General features: G+C 41.3%; 1 protein-coding gene and 1 long non-coding RNA gene across 9 annotated transcripts; one reads left to right on the forward strand and one right to left on the reverse strand.

The window, feature by feature from the left end:
• Nucleotides 1-1,189: 1,189 nt before the first annotated feature.
• On the reverse strand, nt 1,190-8,406 carry LOC106611987 (uncharacterized). 8 transcript variants are annotated; one of them, XR_014378819.1, is made up of 6 exons: nt 7,827-8,052; nt 7,522-7,666; nt 6,465-6,563; nt 5,501-6,366; nt 2,304-2,907; nt 1,190-2,014 (listed from the first exon to the last, which is right to left on the reverse strand). It is a non-coding gene; the product is annotated as an uncharacterized LOC106611987 (long non-coding RNA). The 8 variants fall into 8 exon arrangements; XR_014378817.1 differs by having other exon boundaries at nt 4,579-6,366; XR_014378818.1 differs by having other exon boundaries at nt 2,304-2,586; nt 2,789-6,366.
• Nucleotides 8,407-9,466: 1,060 nt separating this feature from the next.
• commd5 (COMM domain containing 5) lies at nt 9,467-16,706 on the forward strand. Its single transcript, NM_001140699.1, is given in 7 exon segments — nt 9,467-9,746; nt 9,905-10,065; nt 10,201-10,229; nt 10,903-10,953; nt 14,988-15,083; nt 15,356-15,431; nt 16,078-16,706. Coding segments are annotated over 7 exon segments (657 nt in total). The 5' UTR covers nt 9,467-9,604; the 3' UTR covers nt 16,180-16,706.
• The last annotated feature ends 627 nt before the right edge of the window (nt 16,707-17,333 follow it).

A 17,333-nucleotide genomic window follows, 5' to 3' on the forward strand; every position in this document is an offset into this window, starting at 1 on the left:
ATCATGCTGTTGATTGTGACCTGTGGAATGTTGTCCCACTCCTCTTCTATGGCTTTGCAAAGTTTCTGGATATTGGCGGGAACTGGAACACGCTGTTGATCCAGTGTATTGCCAACATGATCAATGGGTGACATGTCTTGTGAGTAATGCAGGCCATGGAAGAACTGGGGCATTTTCAGCATCCAGGAATTGTGTACAGATCCTTGCGACATGGGGCCATATATTATGCTGAAACATGAGGTGAAAGGGGTGGATGAATGGCACGACAATGGACCTCAGGATCTCGTCACGGTATCTCTGTGCATTCACATTGTCATCAAAATGCAATTGTATTCGTTATCTGTAGCTTATGCCTACCCATACCATAACCCCACCATGGGGTACTCTGTTCACAACGTTGACATCAGCAAACCGCTCGCCCACACAACGCAATAAATGTCTGCCATCTGCCTGGTAGAGTTGATACCGGGATTAATCTGTGAAGTGCACACTTCTCCAGCCTGCCAATGGCCATCAAAGGTGAGAATTTGCCACTGAAGTCGGTTACGACTCAGAGCTGCAGTCAGATCAAGACCCTGGTGTGGATGACCAGCATGCAGATGAGCTTCCCTGAGACTGGTGGCTGGTCTCAGACGATCCCACAGGTGAAGAAGCTGGATGTGGAGGTCCTGGGTTGGCGAGGTTACACGTGGTCTGCGGTTGTGAGGCCAGTTGGACGTACTGACAAATTCTCTAAAACGATGTTGGAGGCGGTTTATGGTAGAGAAATGTACATTAAATTATCTGGCAACAGCTCTGGTGGACATTCCTGCAGTCAGCATGCCTATTGCACGCTCCCTCAAAACTTGACAGAGCTGTGGCATTGTGTTGTGTGACACAACTGCACATTTTAGAGTGGCCTTTTGTCCCCAGCACCAGCTGCACCTGTGTAATGATCATGTACTTCCTGATAATCCACCTGTCAGGTGGATGGATTGTCTTGGCAAAGGAGAACTGCTCACTAACAGGGATGTAAACAAATTTTGGCCAAAATCTTAGAGAAATAAGCTTTTTGTGCATATGGAAAATTTCTGGGATCTTTTGTTTCAGCTCATGAAACCAACACTTTACATGTTGCAATTATATATTTTTTCTCAGTGTATATTAGATTACACCAGACACAGATGAGTGATGACTCAGTTCTAGAATGTTGTCATTAATGAGATTTTTATTTAAATCCATTGACATTCAGAATGATTGACTTTGTTTAGACATCCAGCCTCTATGTCCAGAGGGAAAACCTCAAAGGCACATCATTTCAATATTCAAAGTGGTACATGCATTCACACATTCTTCATTTATAGGATCTTTACCCACTGTATGATGGATGTGTCAAGTTAGAAAACATTGCTTATGGAAAAACTGCACTTGTCTTCATGTGAAAATTAGAGTTTATTACATATTCTACAGCTGTAATGTCATCAATCAAATCAAACTTTATTTATATAGCACATTTCTTACAAAAAAATGCTTTTCAAGGTGTTAAAAGCATTGAAAAGGAATGTGGCATCCTTCCTCTTGGCAGGTCTCAATAGGTGACCAGCGGATTCTCTCTAACGCATGCAAATGCACCGTGGAGCTCATAAGTGTAGCAATGTAGTTGCATTGGCTATTTTTGCAGTTCACAATATCGGTTGTACGGATGTGGAATGCGAGTGGAGGAAGCCAGCCATGAGAGTGAGTGAGCCCACAGAGGAGGATGTTCAGTGGCTAAGGAACTGTCTCCGGGGCAGGTCTCCTTGAACCTGAGCCAGAACAACCTCTACCCTCCCTGTCATTCCTGTCTGTACCAGACATTGTTTTAAAAAGGCACCTAGGGCATGCAGGCATCCTGGCTGGCATCCTGCTGTCGGTGGAGAAGTAGGCAACAGTTGGACAGCGCACCAACCCCAACTGGCACACCGTGAGGAGAGGGAAGTTGACAGAAAACAATTTTGGAGTACTGGTTAGGCCCAAGCTCGTTACTCCATCGCTGCTAAAAAAAAAAAGAGTCCTCAGATCACAGTCATTAGATGGGGTGTTATCTAACATTTTGGGGCACAGATAATGAAGGAGGGCATCAAGGCATTCAAAATGGCTACAGGGATGGATGTGTAGGAGTCAAGGCTTTGGGTCACGGGGTCTGGGATCCTGGGTGCCTCACCGGATGGTCTGGTGGGCACCACAGCAGTGGTGGAGGTCAAGTGTCCCTATGCTGCAAGGACCTTGCCATTGAAAAGGCAGTGAAGTCGAATGATTTCTATATCCAGGAGGGAGGGTCTTACCGTCTCTGAAGACCATCCTTACTGGCACCAGGTCCAAGGGCAGCTCCACATCACTGGAAGGGACACTTGCTTCTTCGTTGTGTGGACCACCAAAGCCTCCATCACCATTCCCATCCAAAGTAACGACCTCTGGCAGACTCATATTGCTGGACTAGAGGAGTTTTTCAAGGACCACATGCTCCCAGAGTTGGCACAGCATATCTTGTAAATAGTTTCACACAAATCAGTTCTTACCTTGAGGTTTTATTCCAATCAGCATTCTCGTTACGCCTCCTGTCAGTACCTGTTTTCAGGGAAGCCAACAGTCCAAAAATATTCCACGTAGTTCATAGACACACACACACACACACAAACACTACTGTAGGCTCCCAGAATAGGTTATATTACATACACGTATTGCTCAAAGCAGCCAACTAAAATAATGTAGTTAACTTTATCATGGCACAGTGGGAATTTATATCTGTGATGTTCAAATTATTTCTTACCTCCTGTGTCTTAGTTGCTGCCCCATACTTTAACGATGACTGCTTCTCCATCCTAGAAGGGGGGGGGGGGGGGGATCAACCATTTCCAGGCCCAAGGACATGAACTAGTTTGTGGCGACCTAAATGCCAGAACTGGACATTAACCTGAAACTCTTAGCACACAGGGGAACAAACACCTACCTGGAGGTGACAGCATTCCCTCCCAAATATGCCCCCCTGACAAAACAATCAACAAAAACAGGTCACAACTCCTGCAGCTCTGTCACAGCTGGGTCTGTACATAGTCAATGGTAGGCTTGAGGGGACTCCTATGGTAGGTACACCTACAGCTCATCCCTTGACAGTAGTACAGTAGATTACTTTATCACTGACCTCAACCCAGAGTCTCTCAGAGCGTTCACAGTCAGCCCACTTACAACCCTATCAGATCACAGCAAAATCACAGTCTAGTTGAACAGAGCAATACTCAATAATGAGGCATCAAAGCCAAAGGAACTGCATAATATTTAAAAAATGCTATAGATGGAAGGAAAGTAGTGTAGAAATCTACCAAAAAACTATTAAGCATCAACAAATTCATCCCTTCTAGACAACTTACTGGACAAAACGTTTCGCTGTAATAGTGAAGGCGTAAACATGGCAGTAGAAAACCTCAACAATATATTTGACCTCTCAGCTTCACTTTCAAATAAAAAAATGTCAAGCAGCCAACCTAAGAAAATGAACAACAACGACAAATGGTTTGATGAAGAATACAAAAACCTAAGAAAGAAATTGAGAAACCTATCCAAACAAAAACAGAGGCACAGAAAACCTGAGCCTACGCCTTCACTATGGTGAATCACTAAAACAATACAGAAATACACTACGGAGGGGAAAAAAAGGAACAGCACATCAGAAATCAGCTCAATGTAATTGAATCTATAGAGTCTAACCACTTCTGGGAAAATTGGAACACACTAAACAACAAAAAGTTATCTAACCAAAATGTATGGATAAACCACTTCTGCAATATTTTTCGCTCGATAACAAAAGAACAAACAAACAGCAAAAACATATACATGATCAAATACAAATCTTAGAATCAACTATTAACCCCTGTGCGGCCTCGGGACGGACATCCAGCGAAAAATCCTATCGCCATTAGCATAACAAAATGTAATACTTTTTTTTTCTCCAATTTAAAAAAAAAAAATTATATCGTTTTATAGATACACCTCTCCTGAATCGAACCACGTTGTCCGATTTCAAAAAGGCTTTACAGCAAAAGCAAAACATTAGATTATGTTAGGAGAGTACATCGTCAAAATAGCCACACCGCCATTTTCTGACCAACCACATGCATCACAAATAACCAAAAAACAGCTAAATGCAGCACTAACCTTTGACAATCTTCATCAGATGACACACCTAGGACATCATGTTACACAATACATGCATTCTTTTGTTTGATAAAGTTCATATTTATATATAAAAACAGCATTTTACATCGGTGTGTAACGTTGACTATTTTCCCTCAAATGCATCCGATGAAACAGCGCTACAATTTACTAAATTACTATTCGGAAACATTTTAAAAATGTAATATTGTCATTCTAAGATTTATAGATGAATATCTCTTGAAAGCACCTGTAATGCCAGATTTAAAAATAACTTTACTGGGTAATCACACTTTGCGATAAAAGGAGATGCGATACTCAGAACAATAGGCTAGCAATACAGGTCAGCGCCATCTTGGAACAATCGCATATCAAATCTAGTCTTGTATACTATTGTCAATAATCCCTTACCTTTGATTATCTTCATCAGAAAGCACTTCCAGGAATCCCAGGTCCACAACAAATGTATTTTCGTTCGAAAAAGTTCCTCCTTTATGTTCCATTAGCTTGTTGTTGTTAGCGCGTTCTGAAGGCTGCACCAAAAGCTCCGTGGCCGCGGGACTATTCTTTCAACAAAACGCATTTTTTTCTTATTTAGGTTCGTTCAAACATGTCAAACGTTGTATAACATAAATCTTTAGGGCCTTTTTCAACCAGAGCTCCAATAAGATTCAAGGGGGACGATTGCATTGTCTTTATAAACGTTTCGAAAGGGGAAGGTAGCCAGGGGCGCCGGCGTCATAATGGTGATGGCCCTCTCCGTGTGACCACGTTCCACAGCGTGGCATTCTGTCAGTTTTCACAGTAGGAGACTCAAATCACTTTGTAAAGACTGGGGACATCTAGTGGAAGCAATAGGAAGTGCTCAATGAACCATAGCTCACGGTGTGATTAATAGGCAACGTGATGAAGTTGAGTCCGCAATTCAGAATTCCACTTCCTGTTTCGATCTGTCTCGGGGTTTTGACTGCCATATGAGTTCTGTTATACTCACAGACACCATTCAAACAGCTGTAGAAACTTTAGGGTGTTTTCTATCCACAAGTATTAATTATATGCATATCCTTGCTTCTGAGTTTGAGTAGTAGGCCGTTTAAAATGGGCACACATGCGCTGTGGCGCCCCCTATCCTAGGCGACCGTCAAGAGGTTTTAAAGACTGCCAGAACCCACTGGATTCTCCAATTACCTTGAATGATCTACAGGACAAAATATAAACCCTCCAACCCCAAAAGGCATGTGGTGTTGATGTATCCTAAATGAAATGATAAATGATCTCTCCACTGGGATTCTCTGCCTCTAACCCTATTACAGGGGCTGAGTCACTGACTTACTGGTGTTCTTCCATGCCGTCCCTAGGAGGGGTGCATCACTTGAGTGGCTTGAGTCACTGACGTGGTCTTCCTGTCTGGGTTGGCGCCCCCCCCTTGGGTGGCCGGGGCGGAGATCTTTGTGGGCTATACTCTGCCTTGTCTCAGGATGGTAAGTTGGTGGTTGGAGATATCCCTTCAGTGGTGTGGGGTCTGTGCTTTGGCAAAGTGGGTGGGGTTATATCCTGCCTGTTTGGCCCTGTCCGGGGGTTTCATTGGATGGGGCCACAGTGTCTCCTGACCCCTCCTGTCTCAGCCTCCAGTATTAATGCTGCAGTAGTTTATGTGTCGGGGGGCTAGGGTCAGTCTGTTACATCTGAAGAATTTCTCTTGTCTTATCCGGTGTCCTGTGCGAATTTAAATATGCTCTCTAATTCTCTCTTTCTCTCTCTCGGAGGACCTGAGCCCTAGGACCATGCCTCAGGACTACCTGGCATGATGACTCCTTGCTGTCCCCAGTCCACCTGGCCGTACTGCTGCTCCAGTTTCAACTGTTCTGCCTGCGGCTATGGAACCCTGACCTGTTCACCGGACGTGCTACCTGTCCCAGACCTGCTGGAACCCTGACCTGTGCCTGAACTGGGCACCGTCGCAGAGGAAGGCTCCGGCCTTGGAGCTGGACTGGATGCCGTGCTTGGACTGGGCATCGGCGCAGGGGAAGGCGGCATCCAGTCCAGCTCCAAGGCACGGCATCCAGTCCAGCTCCAAGGCCGGAGCCTTTATTGACACCAATAAAGCTCTTTGAATTTAATGGAGAGATAGAGGGTGGCGTTGATCATGCACTGCTTCTCATGGGGTGAGCCTGATGTACCGCATGTCACGTCTCATATCTAAAACATGGGGGGAAAAGGGGACATAAAGTCAATATGTCGATGCATCTAGAAATTCAATGATGTGCACAAAATATTATTACATCTGAGTTACTGACCTGTCTGTCCACAGGCTTGATGTACTGTAGTCTCCACAACTGGATGCTTGTGCTCGGTTCACACTGACACCATGACGGCCTAGGAACAGTGGGTTCGGCCTAGGAACAGTGGGCAGAACGACAGATTTGTACATTGTCAGGCCCAACGCTCTAACCACTAGATTACCTGCCACCCTGATAATGTGACAAGTGGTCCCTCAACACCCAATCCTCATGCCTCATTGTTTCTCAATCAACAGCTATGTCTCTGATGAATGGGTCTTGGAAGTTGTTTGTAAAGGGAAAATGTCACTGCTGTGTCAGGCTAGTTTGGCACATTGTCTACTAGCCCAGTCTGAAAGTACTAGCCTCGTGCTAGCTTAATTTTCATCCCTGTTGACATGTATAACTGACTTCACAGGTACTTTGATTAGATGTGGATCAAAATCGTTTGTGTTTTGTATGGGAAAACATTGAGCCCATATGTGCTTTGTGAGATAACTAGCCAGCTAATTAACGTTAGCTCACCAATCGTGTGATCACACTTTTCCACATGGTGACATGCTAGCTAATTTTAGCTCACCAGGGCAGGGATAGCTAACGTTTAGCTAGCTAAGTTAGCTCGTCATTCGTGTAGTTTCTAACATTAGGCACATTCGTTTACATGTCACTGCCTGTCGGGAAAGTTCGACTACACCACAGCGAAAAATGTTGCAACGTTAGCTAGCTAACATTAGCTAATGTAGACAACTGGCCAACCAAAGTGCCTAACTTGCTAACCCACCAGGCAATATTTAGCTAGCTATGTTAGCCCTGGTGGGCTAACATTAGCTAACTAGCATGTCACCACGTGAAAAAGTATGACTACAAAAACCGTGAGCTAACATTAACTAGCTGGCTAGATCACAAAACTTGTCAATAATAAAAGGTCACAACAGTGATTATGCTGGCCTATGCCTGTTTTTTTGTTGTTGTTTTTTTTTACTTCTAAGGAAGGTAATTTTCAAAAGCATCTAGCTAACCACAGATCTTTGACCTAACCAAAATAGCTTGTTCGAAGCTAGCAAACAGGGCTTACCTTATCACACAGCTCCAGCGATGCCTCACGCTTACCGATGTCGGAAAATGATAAAATGCACGTGTGCTTTTCGGAGTAGTGATGGACAAATCCGGTACATAGCACAGAACCATCCTTGCTTCTGATCAACGGAGAAGCTAGTTAGCTTCAAAGGCCAGGGTAATTAGAACATTGAAAATTAAAAAATAAGGTAGCTAGCTAAGTAATTTTCAAAATGCTAAACAAGAATACACACGAGAAAAACACAATATCAATTATTTACACGAGAAACTAAAAAGAGCTATAATTTGTACTTGCTAGCTTACTTGTTACTTGTCAATGAGAGTTTACATGGAGAAATGTGGAGGTTTTTCCCACCCTGCACATTGAGTGATTACTATAGTTCTGTATGATAGCCACATTAGCTGCTAATTAGCGTTTCATTTGAGGAGGGGGGGTGATTACAGGTGAATATATTGATAAAATTGACATTGTCTGAGAGAGATTTGGGTAGTTATCAAAATGTCACACGAGGGTAAGCCTACATGGAGCACTGACCTTATATGAAGCAGTTCTAAAATCCCCTATGGAAAAATGAATGGTCGAATTACAATTGGAACCATTTACTGGTTTTACCTCTAGGTTTTTTTGGTATTATGACTCATACTGTGGTACTCAACAGTATTGGCATTCGCAGAATTTTATGTGCATCCCGCCACCCACTGTGCAGGATGGAAACAGGATTCCCAAAAAACTGAACAAACTACAAAAAAAGAAAAAAAAGAAATCAAACTACTTTTCTGTAAAAAATAAAACAGAGCTAGCCTGTTACTAAAACCCGCCTGTCACTAAAACCAATAAGCATTTCGCTACACCCGCAATAACATCTGTTAATTAACAAGTGTATGTGACAAATAGTTTGATTTGAGGTTTGATTTGATTTAAATATGTGAATGTGATCAATATTTGTATGTTTTTATTACTATCGCCATCTACTGACCATGATTAACCCCTACCACATACACGTGAACTCCTTTTATTTTTATAGATTAATTTCCTCTCTCCCTTTCCTTTCCCCAGTCCTAGCTTCCTTTCTATTCATATTTTCCTAGCTTCCTTTCGTCCTTTCCAAGCTTCCTTTCTTTCCCTACCTCCCTTTCCTCTCCTCCTTCCATATCTCCCTTTCTTTCACTTTTTTCAATCAAGCAAGTTAGGGAAAGAGGAAAGGAATCTAGACAGGAGGAAAATAAAGGGAGCTAGGAAAGGAGTGCAGGTATCTAGGGAATAAAACGGAGGAAAGGAAAGGAAGCTAGGAAAGGAAGTCAGGAAGGATTTTTTTGTTATAAAGATGTTTTATTATCACATACACCAGATATGTGCAGGGAAATGTATTTTTTTTTACAGCGTCAGCCATAGTAGCAAATTAGGGTTAAATGCCTTGCTCACTTCGGGTATTTGAACCAGCTGGCCCAATGCTGTAACGCTAGGTTACCTGCTGCCACATGAAGCTAAGAAAGGAGGAAAGGAAACTAGGAAAGGAGAAAAGGAAAGGGAGAGAGTAAAAAAGGAAAGTAATCTAGGAAACGAAAGGAGTTCACATGCACAGTTTGCGTAAGGGATTAACCACGACCAGTAGATGGCGATAGATAGTATTGGTTTTAGTGACAGGCTAGTATTTGTCAGAGGCTATGCTGCAGGGCTGCAGATGGATGCATCTCGGTTGGGGAAGGTTGGAAGGGATTCTGGAGATACAGGAGGGTTTGTTTTTGTTAAAAGTTAGTAGGGCTCTTTTTTTATTTACTTAGTAGTACATGATTAGGTAGGAGGGTTTAATTTTTGTTTGTATGTTCGTTTGTTTCCTTTTATTCTAAAATCTGTAAACTATGCTTGACCACACACTCCAGTACAGTAGGTGGCGGCAGAGGCACCTCTAACGGTTGTTTGCAGACCGCCATGAGAAGAAGGCATGTCATGTGATCTACCATTACAGAAATTGTCTGGAATAAATAAACCGACAAGCTACTCATCTCAAACACATCATAATTTGAAAATAAGTTACGCTCATTTAGGTTTGTTCAAGAAGTTTAGCTATATATGAAGTATAATGTCGTCAAGCCATGCCAAAGTCGCGGTTGGTGCATCCAAAGACTCAAGTTTTTTGGGAGGAAGGATACCATCAGAAATCGAAATCATGGCTAAACAGCTGAAGGATTTAGACCAAGAAATGTTTAGAAAAATACTCAAAGGTTTGTTATTAAATTGCATGCCATTAACTTTGATATATTGTTAAATTAATTCGTTTCCATTTCTCTCTCTTCCGTCTGTCCACGCACGCACTCACTCTCTCACACACAAACACACACGTAAACCATTTTGTCATCACTTTTCTTGTGTCTATTCCCAGCGGTGGTGAGTGCTATTGAGGGCAAGGACTGCAGAGAAGCAATGAAGGTTATCGCGGAAAATGCTGCCCTCCCTGAAGAACGGTTGAGTTATGTTGTGGCTGGAATGTACAGACTCCTAAAAGAGGCATTACGTATCCCCACATCATCTTTAAAACAAGAGGTAAAGAACTGGTTATTGTTTATGTTGTATTGAAACCATACTCTCATAGACCATGGTCAGGTTGGATTTCTAGATGACGTCTGATTTCATGACTCCTACATAACGTCTACAATAAAATATATTTTTTACATCTAGGTCTTCAAAGAAGATCTAAGGGAACTAAGGTAGCTTCTTCCATGTGTCACCTTCATCACCTCATCACATCTCAAAGCTGTGAAGCATCAGTTTATCTTGCCTGTATCAAGGAATTGAACAACTGCTTACAATAGGCCAGAGATCGTCAACTAGATTCAGCCAAGGATGGTCGGGTGCCTAATTACAAAAAAATTCTAGACCGCAAATTGTCCGAGTGAAGCCCAAATAGATTTGACCAAAACATAATAATTTCAAACCTTGCTTGTATTTGTATATGATCAATTCTCTCTCTATTATGTGTGGGAGTACTTGCAAACAGATTTCCTAAATTAAAATCACTTGAAGGTGATTTCCTGGTGTTTTTACAGTCTATTTGCTCAGAGAACTTAGGGGGCCAAATAAAACCACCTGCAGGCCAAATTCGTCCCACAGGCCACCAGTTGGGGAACCCTGCAATAGGCAATCCAAGATCCCCATAATTTGTTTATCACCGAAGGAGCTGGTGGTATATTAGATCACACACATTATTACAATATATCATTGTGTAAATTAACCCCAAAGGTTTTTTATCGTAATATGAAACACTGACTCTACACTTGGTCGTCTATGTTATTCAAAGCAATGATTCATACTATGCCGTCCAAATATTATCTGGAAATGTTTTGAATTGTTTTCAGCTGACATTCCATTCTTTCATTGTAGGATACCTGAGGAATTCATCACAGACTTTGCAAGTGTGGTGTTTGGCAATCGGTATGTTGACTGCTATGGATTAACATTAGCCTATATTCCCAACATTTTGTTGCCATATAGTGCATTCGGTAAGTATTCAGACCCCTTCCCTTTTTCCACATTTTGTTACGTTACAGCCTTATTCTAAAATGGATAAAGTAAAACATTTTGCACATCAATCTAAACACAATACCCCATAATGACAATGTGAAAACAGGTTTATGGACATTTTTGCACATGTATTAAAAAAACAAACAGAAGTACCTTATTTACATACAGTATCAGTCAAAAGTTTGGACACACCTACTCATTCCAGGGTTTCTTTATTTTTACTATTTTATACATTGTAAAATAATAGTAAAGAAATCCAAACTATGAAATAACACATGGAATCATGTAGTAACCATGAAAGTGATAAACAAATCAAAATATATTTTATATTTGAGATTCTTCAAAGTAGCCACGCTTTGCCTTGACAGCTTTGCACACTCTTGGCATTCTGTCAACCAGCTTCATGAGGTAGTCACCTGGAATGCATTTCAATTAACAGGTGTGCCTTAAGTTAATGTGTGGAATTTCTTTCCTTAATATGTTTGAGCCTATCAGTTGTGTTGTGACAAGGTAGGGGAAATATACAGAAGATAGCCCTATATGGCAAGAACAGGTCAAATAACAAAAAGAAATGACAGTCCATTACTTTAAGATGTGAAGGTCAGTCAATCCGGAAAATTTCAAGAACTTTGAAGATTTCGTCAAGTGCAGTCGCAAAAACCATCAAGCACTATGATGAAACTGGCTCTCATGAGGACCGCCACAGGAAAGGAAGACCCAGTTACCTCTGCTGCAGAGAATAAGTGAATTAGAATTAACTGCACCTCAGATTTTAGCCCAAATAAATGCTTCAGAGTTCAAAGGTGTGGGGGTGCTTTGCTGGTGACACTGTTTGTGACTTATTTTGAATTCAAGGCACAGTTAACCAGCATGGCTACCACAGCATTCTGCAGCGAAAAGCCATCCCATCTCGTTTGCGCTTAGTGAGACTATAATTTTGTTTTTGAACAGGACAATGACCCAAAACACACCTCCAGACTGTAAGGACTATTTTACCAAGAAGGAGAGTGATGGAGTGCTGCCTCAGATGACCTGGCCTCCACAATCACCCAACCTCAACCCAATTGAGATGATTTTGGATGAGTTAGACTGCAGAGTGAAGGAAAAGCAGCCAACAAGTGCTCAGCATATGTGGGAACTCCTTCAAGACTGTTGGAAAAGCATTCCTCATGAAGCTGGTTGAGAGAATACCAAGAGTGTGCAAATCTGTTATCAAGGCAAAGGCGTGGCTACTTTGAATAACTTTTCTTTGGTTACTACATTATATTATTTATGTTTCATAGTTTTGATCTCTTCACTATTTTACAATGTAGAAAATAGTAAAAATAAAGAAAAACCCTTGAATGAGTAGGTGTGTCAACTTTTGACTGGTAGTGTACGTTTTCAGACCCTTTGCTATGAGACTTGAAGTTGAGCTCAGGTGCATCATGTTTCCATTGATCATCCTTGAAATGTTTCCACAACTTAATTGGAGTCCACCTTTATTTAAATTAAATTGATTGGACATGATTTGGAAAGGCACACACCTGTCTATATAAGGTTCCTCAGTTGACAGTGCATGTCAGAGCAAAAACCAAGCCATGAGGTCAAAGGAATTGTCCGTAGCGGTCCGAGACAGGATTGTGTCGAGGCAGAGATCTGGGGAAGGGTACCAAAACATTTCTGCAGCATTGGAGGTTCCGAAGAACACAGTGGCCTCCATCATTCTTAAATGGAAGTTTGAAACCACCAAGACCCTTCCTAGAGCTGGACACCTGGCCAAACCGAGCAATTGTGGGAGAAGGGCCTTGTTCAGGGAGGTGAGCAAGAAACCGAAGGTCCCTCTGACAGCTCCAGAGTTCCTCTGTGGAGATGGGAGAAACTTCCAGAAGGTCAACCATCTCTGCAGCACTCCACCAATCAGGCCTTTATGGTAGAGTGGCCAGACGGAAGCCACTCCTCAGTAAAACACACATGATAGCCCGCTTGGAGTTTTCCAAAAGGCACCTAAGGACTCAGATCATGAGAAACAAGATTCTCTGGTCTGATGAAACCAAGATTGAACTCTTTGTCCTGAAGGCCAAGTGTCATGTCTAGAGGAAAGCAGTCACCATCTCTACAGTGAAGCACTGTGGCGGCAGCATCATGCTGTGGGGATGTTTTTCAGTGGCAAGGACTGGGAGACTAGTCAGGATTGTGGGAAGATGAATGGAGCAAAGTGCAGTGGTCCAGCCAGAGCCCGGACTTGAACCCGATCAAACATCTCTGGAGAGACCTGAAAATAGCTGTGCAGCGACGCTCCCCATCCAACCAGACAGAGCTTGAGAGGATCTGCAGAGAAGAATGGGAGGAACTCCCCAAATACAGGTGTGCCAATCTTGTAGTGTAATACCCAGAAGACTCTGCTGTAATAGCTGCCAAAGGTGCTTTAACAAAGTACTGAGTAAAGGGTCTTTTAGACTAATGTAAATGTAATATTTAAGTTTGGTACTTTTTTTTATACATTTGCAAAAATGTCTAAACAATTTTTGCTTTGTCATTATGGGGTATTGTCAGTGGTGTAAAGTACTTATGTAAAAACACTTGAAAGTACTACTTAAGTAGTTTTTTGGGGGTATAGGTACTTCACTTTACTATTTATATTTTTGACTACTTTTACTTCACTAAATTCCTAAAGAAAACAATGTACTTTTTACTCCTTACATTCTCCCTAAGACCCAAAAGTACTTGCATTTTTTTAATGCTTAGCAGGACAGGAAAATGGTCAAATTCACGCACTTATTAAGAGGACATCCCTGGCCATCCCTACTGCCTCTGGTCTGGTGGACTCACTAAACACATGCTTAATTTGTAAATGATGTAATATATGTATTATTATTATTATTTTTTTTTAGCAATTACGTTTACTTTTGAGACTTAAGTATATTTATAACAAAATACTTTTAGACTTTTACTCAAGTAGTATTTTAGTGGGTGACTTTCACTTTTACTTGAGTAATTTTCTATTAATACAGGATCGGTGGGTCCCCTGCGGGAGGGTTGAGCTAACGTATGCTAATGTGATTAGCATGAGGTTGTAAGTAAAAAGAACATTTCCCAGGACATAGACATGTCTGATTTTGGCAGAAAGCTTAAATTCTTGTTAATCTAACTGCAATGTCCAATTTACAGTAGCTATTACAGTGAAAGAATACCATGCTATTGTTTGAGTGTGCACAGTTGTGAACTTGGAAATGTATTAATAAACCAATTAGGCACATGTGGGCAGTCTTGATGCATCATTTTGAACAGAAATACAATGGTTCATTGTGTCGATCTAAAACTTTGCACGTGCACTGCTGCCATCTAGTGGCCAAAATCGAAATTGCGCCTGGGCTGGCAAAATACATTATGGCCTTTCTCTTGCATTTCAAAGATGATGGTACAAAAAAGTTTTTTTTTTTTAATTATCTTTTACCAGATCTAATGTTATATTCTCCTACATTTAATTTAACATTTCCACAAACTTCAAAGTGTTTCTTTTCAAATGGTATCAAGAATATGCATATCCTTGCTTCAGGTCCTGAGCTACAGGCAGTTAGATTTGGGTATGTCATTTTAGGAGAAAATTGAAAAAAGGGGGCGGATCCTTAAGAGGTATCTTTACTTTTACTCAAGTATGACTACTGGGTACTTTTTCCACCACTGTGTAGATTGCTAAGAGGGGGAAAAAAAACAATCAATTAATTTTTAATAAGGCTGTAATGTAACAAAGTTTGGGGAAAAATCATTGGTTCTGTTTACTTTCTGAATGCACAAAATGACCAACTTAATGAAAAGGTTTGTCTTTCTTATATTAAAATCAAGGTTTCCAGCACTTATGTGGTGGGTTTATTATGCACAGAGACCCCTGTGGTGCTCACTCTGTGATTGTGGATCAGCTCACTGTCCCTTGCTTTCTCTTTTTTTTTTCTTTTTTTTTTCAGACGAACAGCACTGGAGGCAGTGGCTACACAGCAGGGGCCTCGATTACCCTCCCTGAAGGATTTTAGATGGAGAGTGGATGTGGCCATATCAACAAGGTACACTATACTTTGTTCACTATCACATTGGAGGGTCAACTTTCTGAAGGAGAAATTGAACAGAGAATTAAACTGAGAAAATATTATGAGAACTGAAAATGTGCATGAAATGCATGCAGTGTTATCGTTATATAGTAGTACAATAAATGGTTTGATAAATGGTAAACACATTTCATTATTGTGTAGTGAGAATTTAAAAAGCAAACAGAATTGCTTAGAAGGCTCTGATTTTAATAATACATGCATCACATTGTCTGTTATTTTCTTGGAAGCTCCCTAGCTCGTGCCTTGCAGCCCTCCATTTTAATGCAGATGAAGCTCTCAGATGGAAAGGCCCATCGCTTTGAGGTAAAAACACTAACAACTTGCTGGTTATGACTTTGATATGCACATCTCCTCACTGGCTTACTAGGGTGAGGGTTGATTTAAGTTTGTCTAATGCATGTGTGTAATTACTCTGCCTGTAAATATGTTGGCCTATCACAGTTGCAACTAGGTTACTATGTAACAGTGTGTCCCTGCTTTATACAACTTTATACAACATGGTTTAGACTACAATATGGGCTACATCTGTTTTAGACTATCAACATCTTATGGTGAAGGATTATGGGAACTGTCTGGCATGTCCAACACTTCCCTCAAACATAAATATTGTACTGTGTTCAAACAAGTAATCGGACATTGCATTTATTCCATAGTCCATTTGTAAGACAGAGCTTGATATCACCATTCATAGTGTTAATAATAGTGTTATTTCCTTCAATACAATTGGGTAATTTTAAAGGTAGACTCAGCAATATGACCAAGATGCAGAAAGAAAACGGCATAGTGGGTCAAGTTTCGCAACAACTAAGGACGTTGAAGCACGAGGCTCAACTTCTCCGCTGTTTTGGTTCCGTGGTTACCACGTTGTAAATGAGTGAAGCGAACCCGGCATGCTGCTCATGGCAACGTCATTCTACCTTTTTAAATATGTCGGGTTTTTTCTCTCTAGGTGCCTGTTTCCAAGTTTCAAGAACTCCGATACAACGTTGCACTTATTCTTAAAGAGATGAACGATCTGGAGAAGAGAAGTGTTTTGAAGATTCAAGATTAACCATGCATGTCAGTAAGGTTATTCGAAGACCAGTAAGTGGTTTCATCAGGCAGGGTTTTTGCCATAAAATGGATTTATATCATTTTGACATGTCGTACTGTAGATATTAAATATTATCAATTGTACTAAAATGGGTGTTGTGTCTTAAATATCAGATATTTTTATTAGCGCTTGACTTAATAACGGTGTTAACAGTAAATGTATTGTTTGTTTATAACCATGTGGTTATTTAATGTACATTTCAAAGTAAAGTTGACCTAGAATTGCTAAGGTGACATGGGGGAAAGTTATGGGTCAGCCACAGGATTTAGGCTAAACCTCATCCAGGTCTAGACTGACTGGGTTACACCGATGGCCCACTTTCAGAGTCACTGTAAAAGAAGGTTGACCTGTCCCTGGCTGTCTGAAAATGGGATTGAGTTAATTTGCAAGCTCAGACGACCTACCTGTGTGGAGGAATTTGGGTAACCGTGTAACCCACTAACTGTCTTTTAGTCCTTGAATGAATAAAAACACATTTTCCATGTAATACTGCCTCTAGCACAGTGCCTAATTAATGTGTCACATTAGTAAAACAAGCTTACGAATTTGTAATTATAATAGACTATTATGTCACTTTATAGCCTACTGCCACATACTCTCTCAGAAAGAGTGCTATGTAGAACCTTTTGTCCCTGTAGGAGAACCCTCTGAAAATAAGGTTCCAGATAGAACCCTTTTCAGTTCACATAAAACCTTATTTGGTAGCACATAGAACATCTGCTTCCAAATGTCACCCTTGTGGTGGTTCTATGTGGAACCAAAAAGGGTTCTCTGGATCCTATTTTAGAGGGTCCTAGGAACAGTGGGTTAACTGCCTTGTTCAGGAGCAGAACGACAGCTTTTTACCTTGTCTGCTCGGGGATTAGATCTAACAACCTTTCAGTTACTGGCCCAACGCCAGTAACGAGGCAACCTGCCGCGCCATATACTCTACTGTCCAAGAGACCAGTGATGGAATGCCTTCAACCTACGTACATCTATACAAGTATTACGCATTAGACCCATTTCTATCCTCAGTCCAGACGCTCTCTGTGTTACAACTGAATTGTTATTAGGCAACCGCGTTAGAAACCTGTCCAATAGAAACAGCTGGCTGTGGTCACATGACAGTT

This window comes from Salmo salar, chromosome 09, assembly GCF_965601325.2.
Source record: "Salmo salar chromosome 09, fSalSal1, whole genome shotgun sequence".
Taxonomy (NCBI): domain Eukaryota; kingdom Metazoa; phylum Chordata; class Actinopteri; order Salmoniformes; family Salmonidae; genus Salmo; species Salmo salar.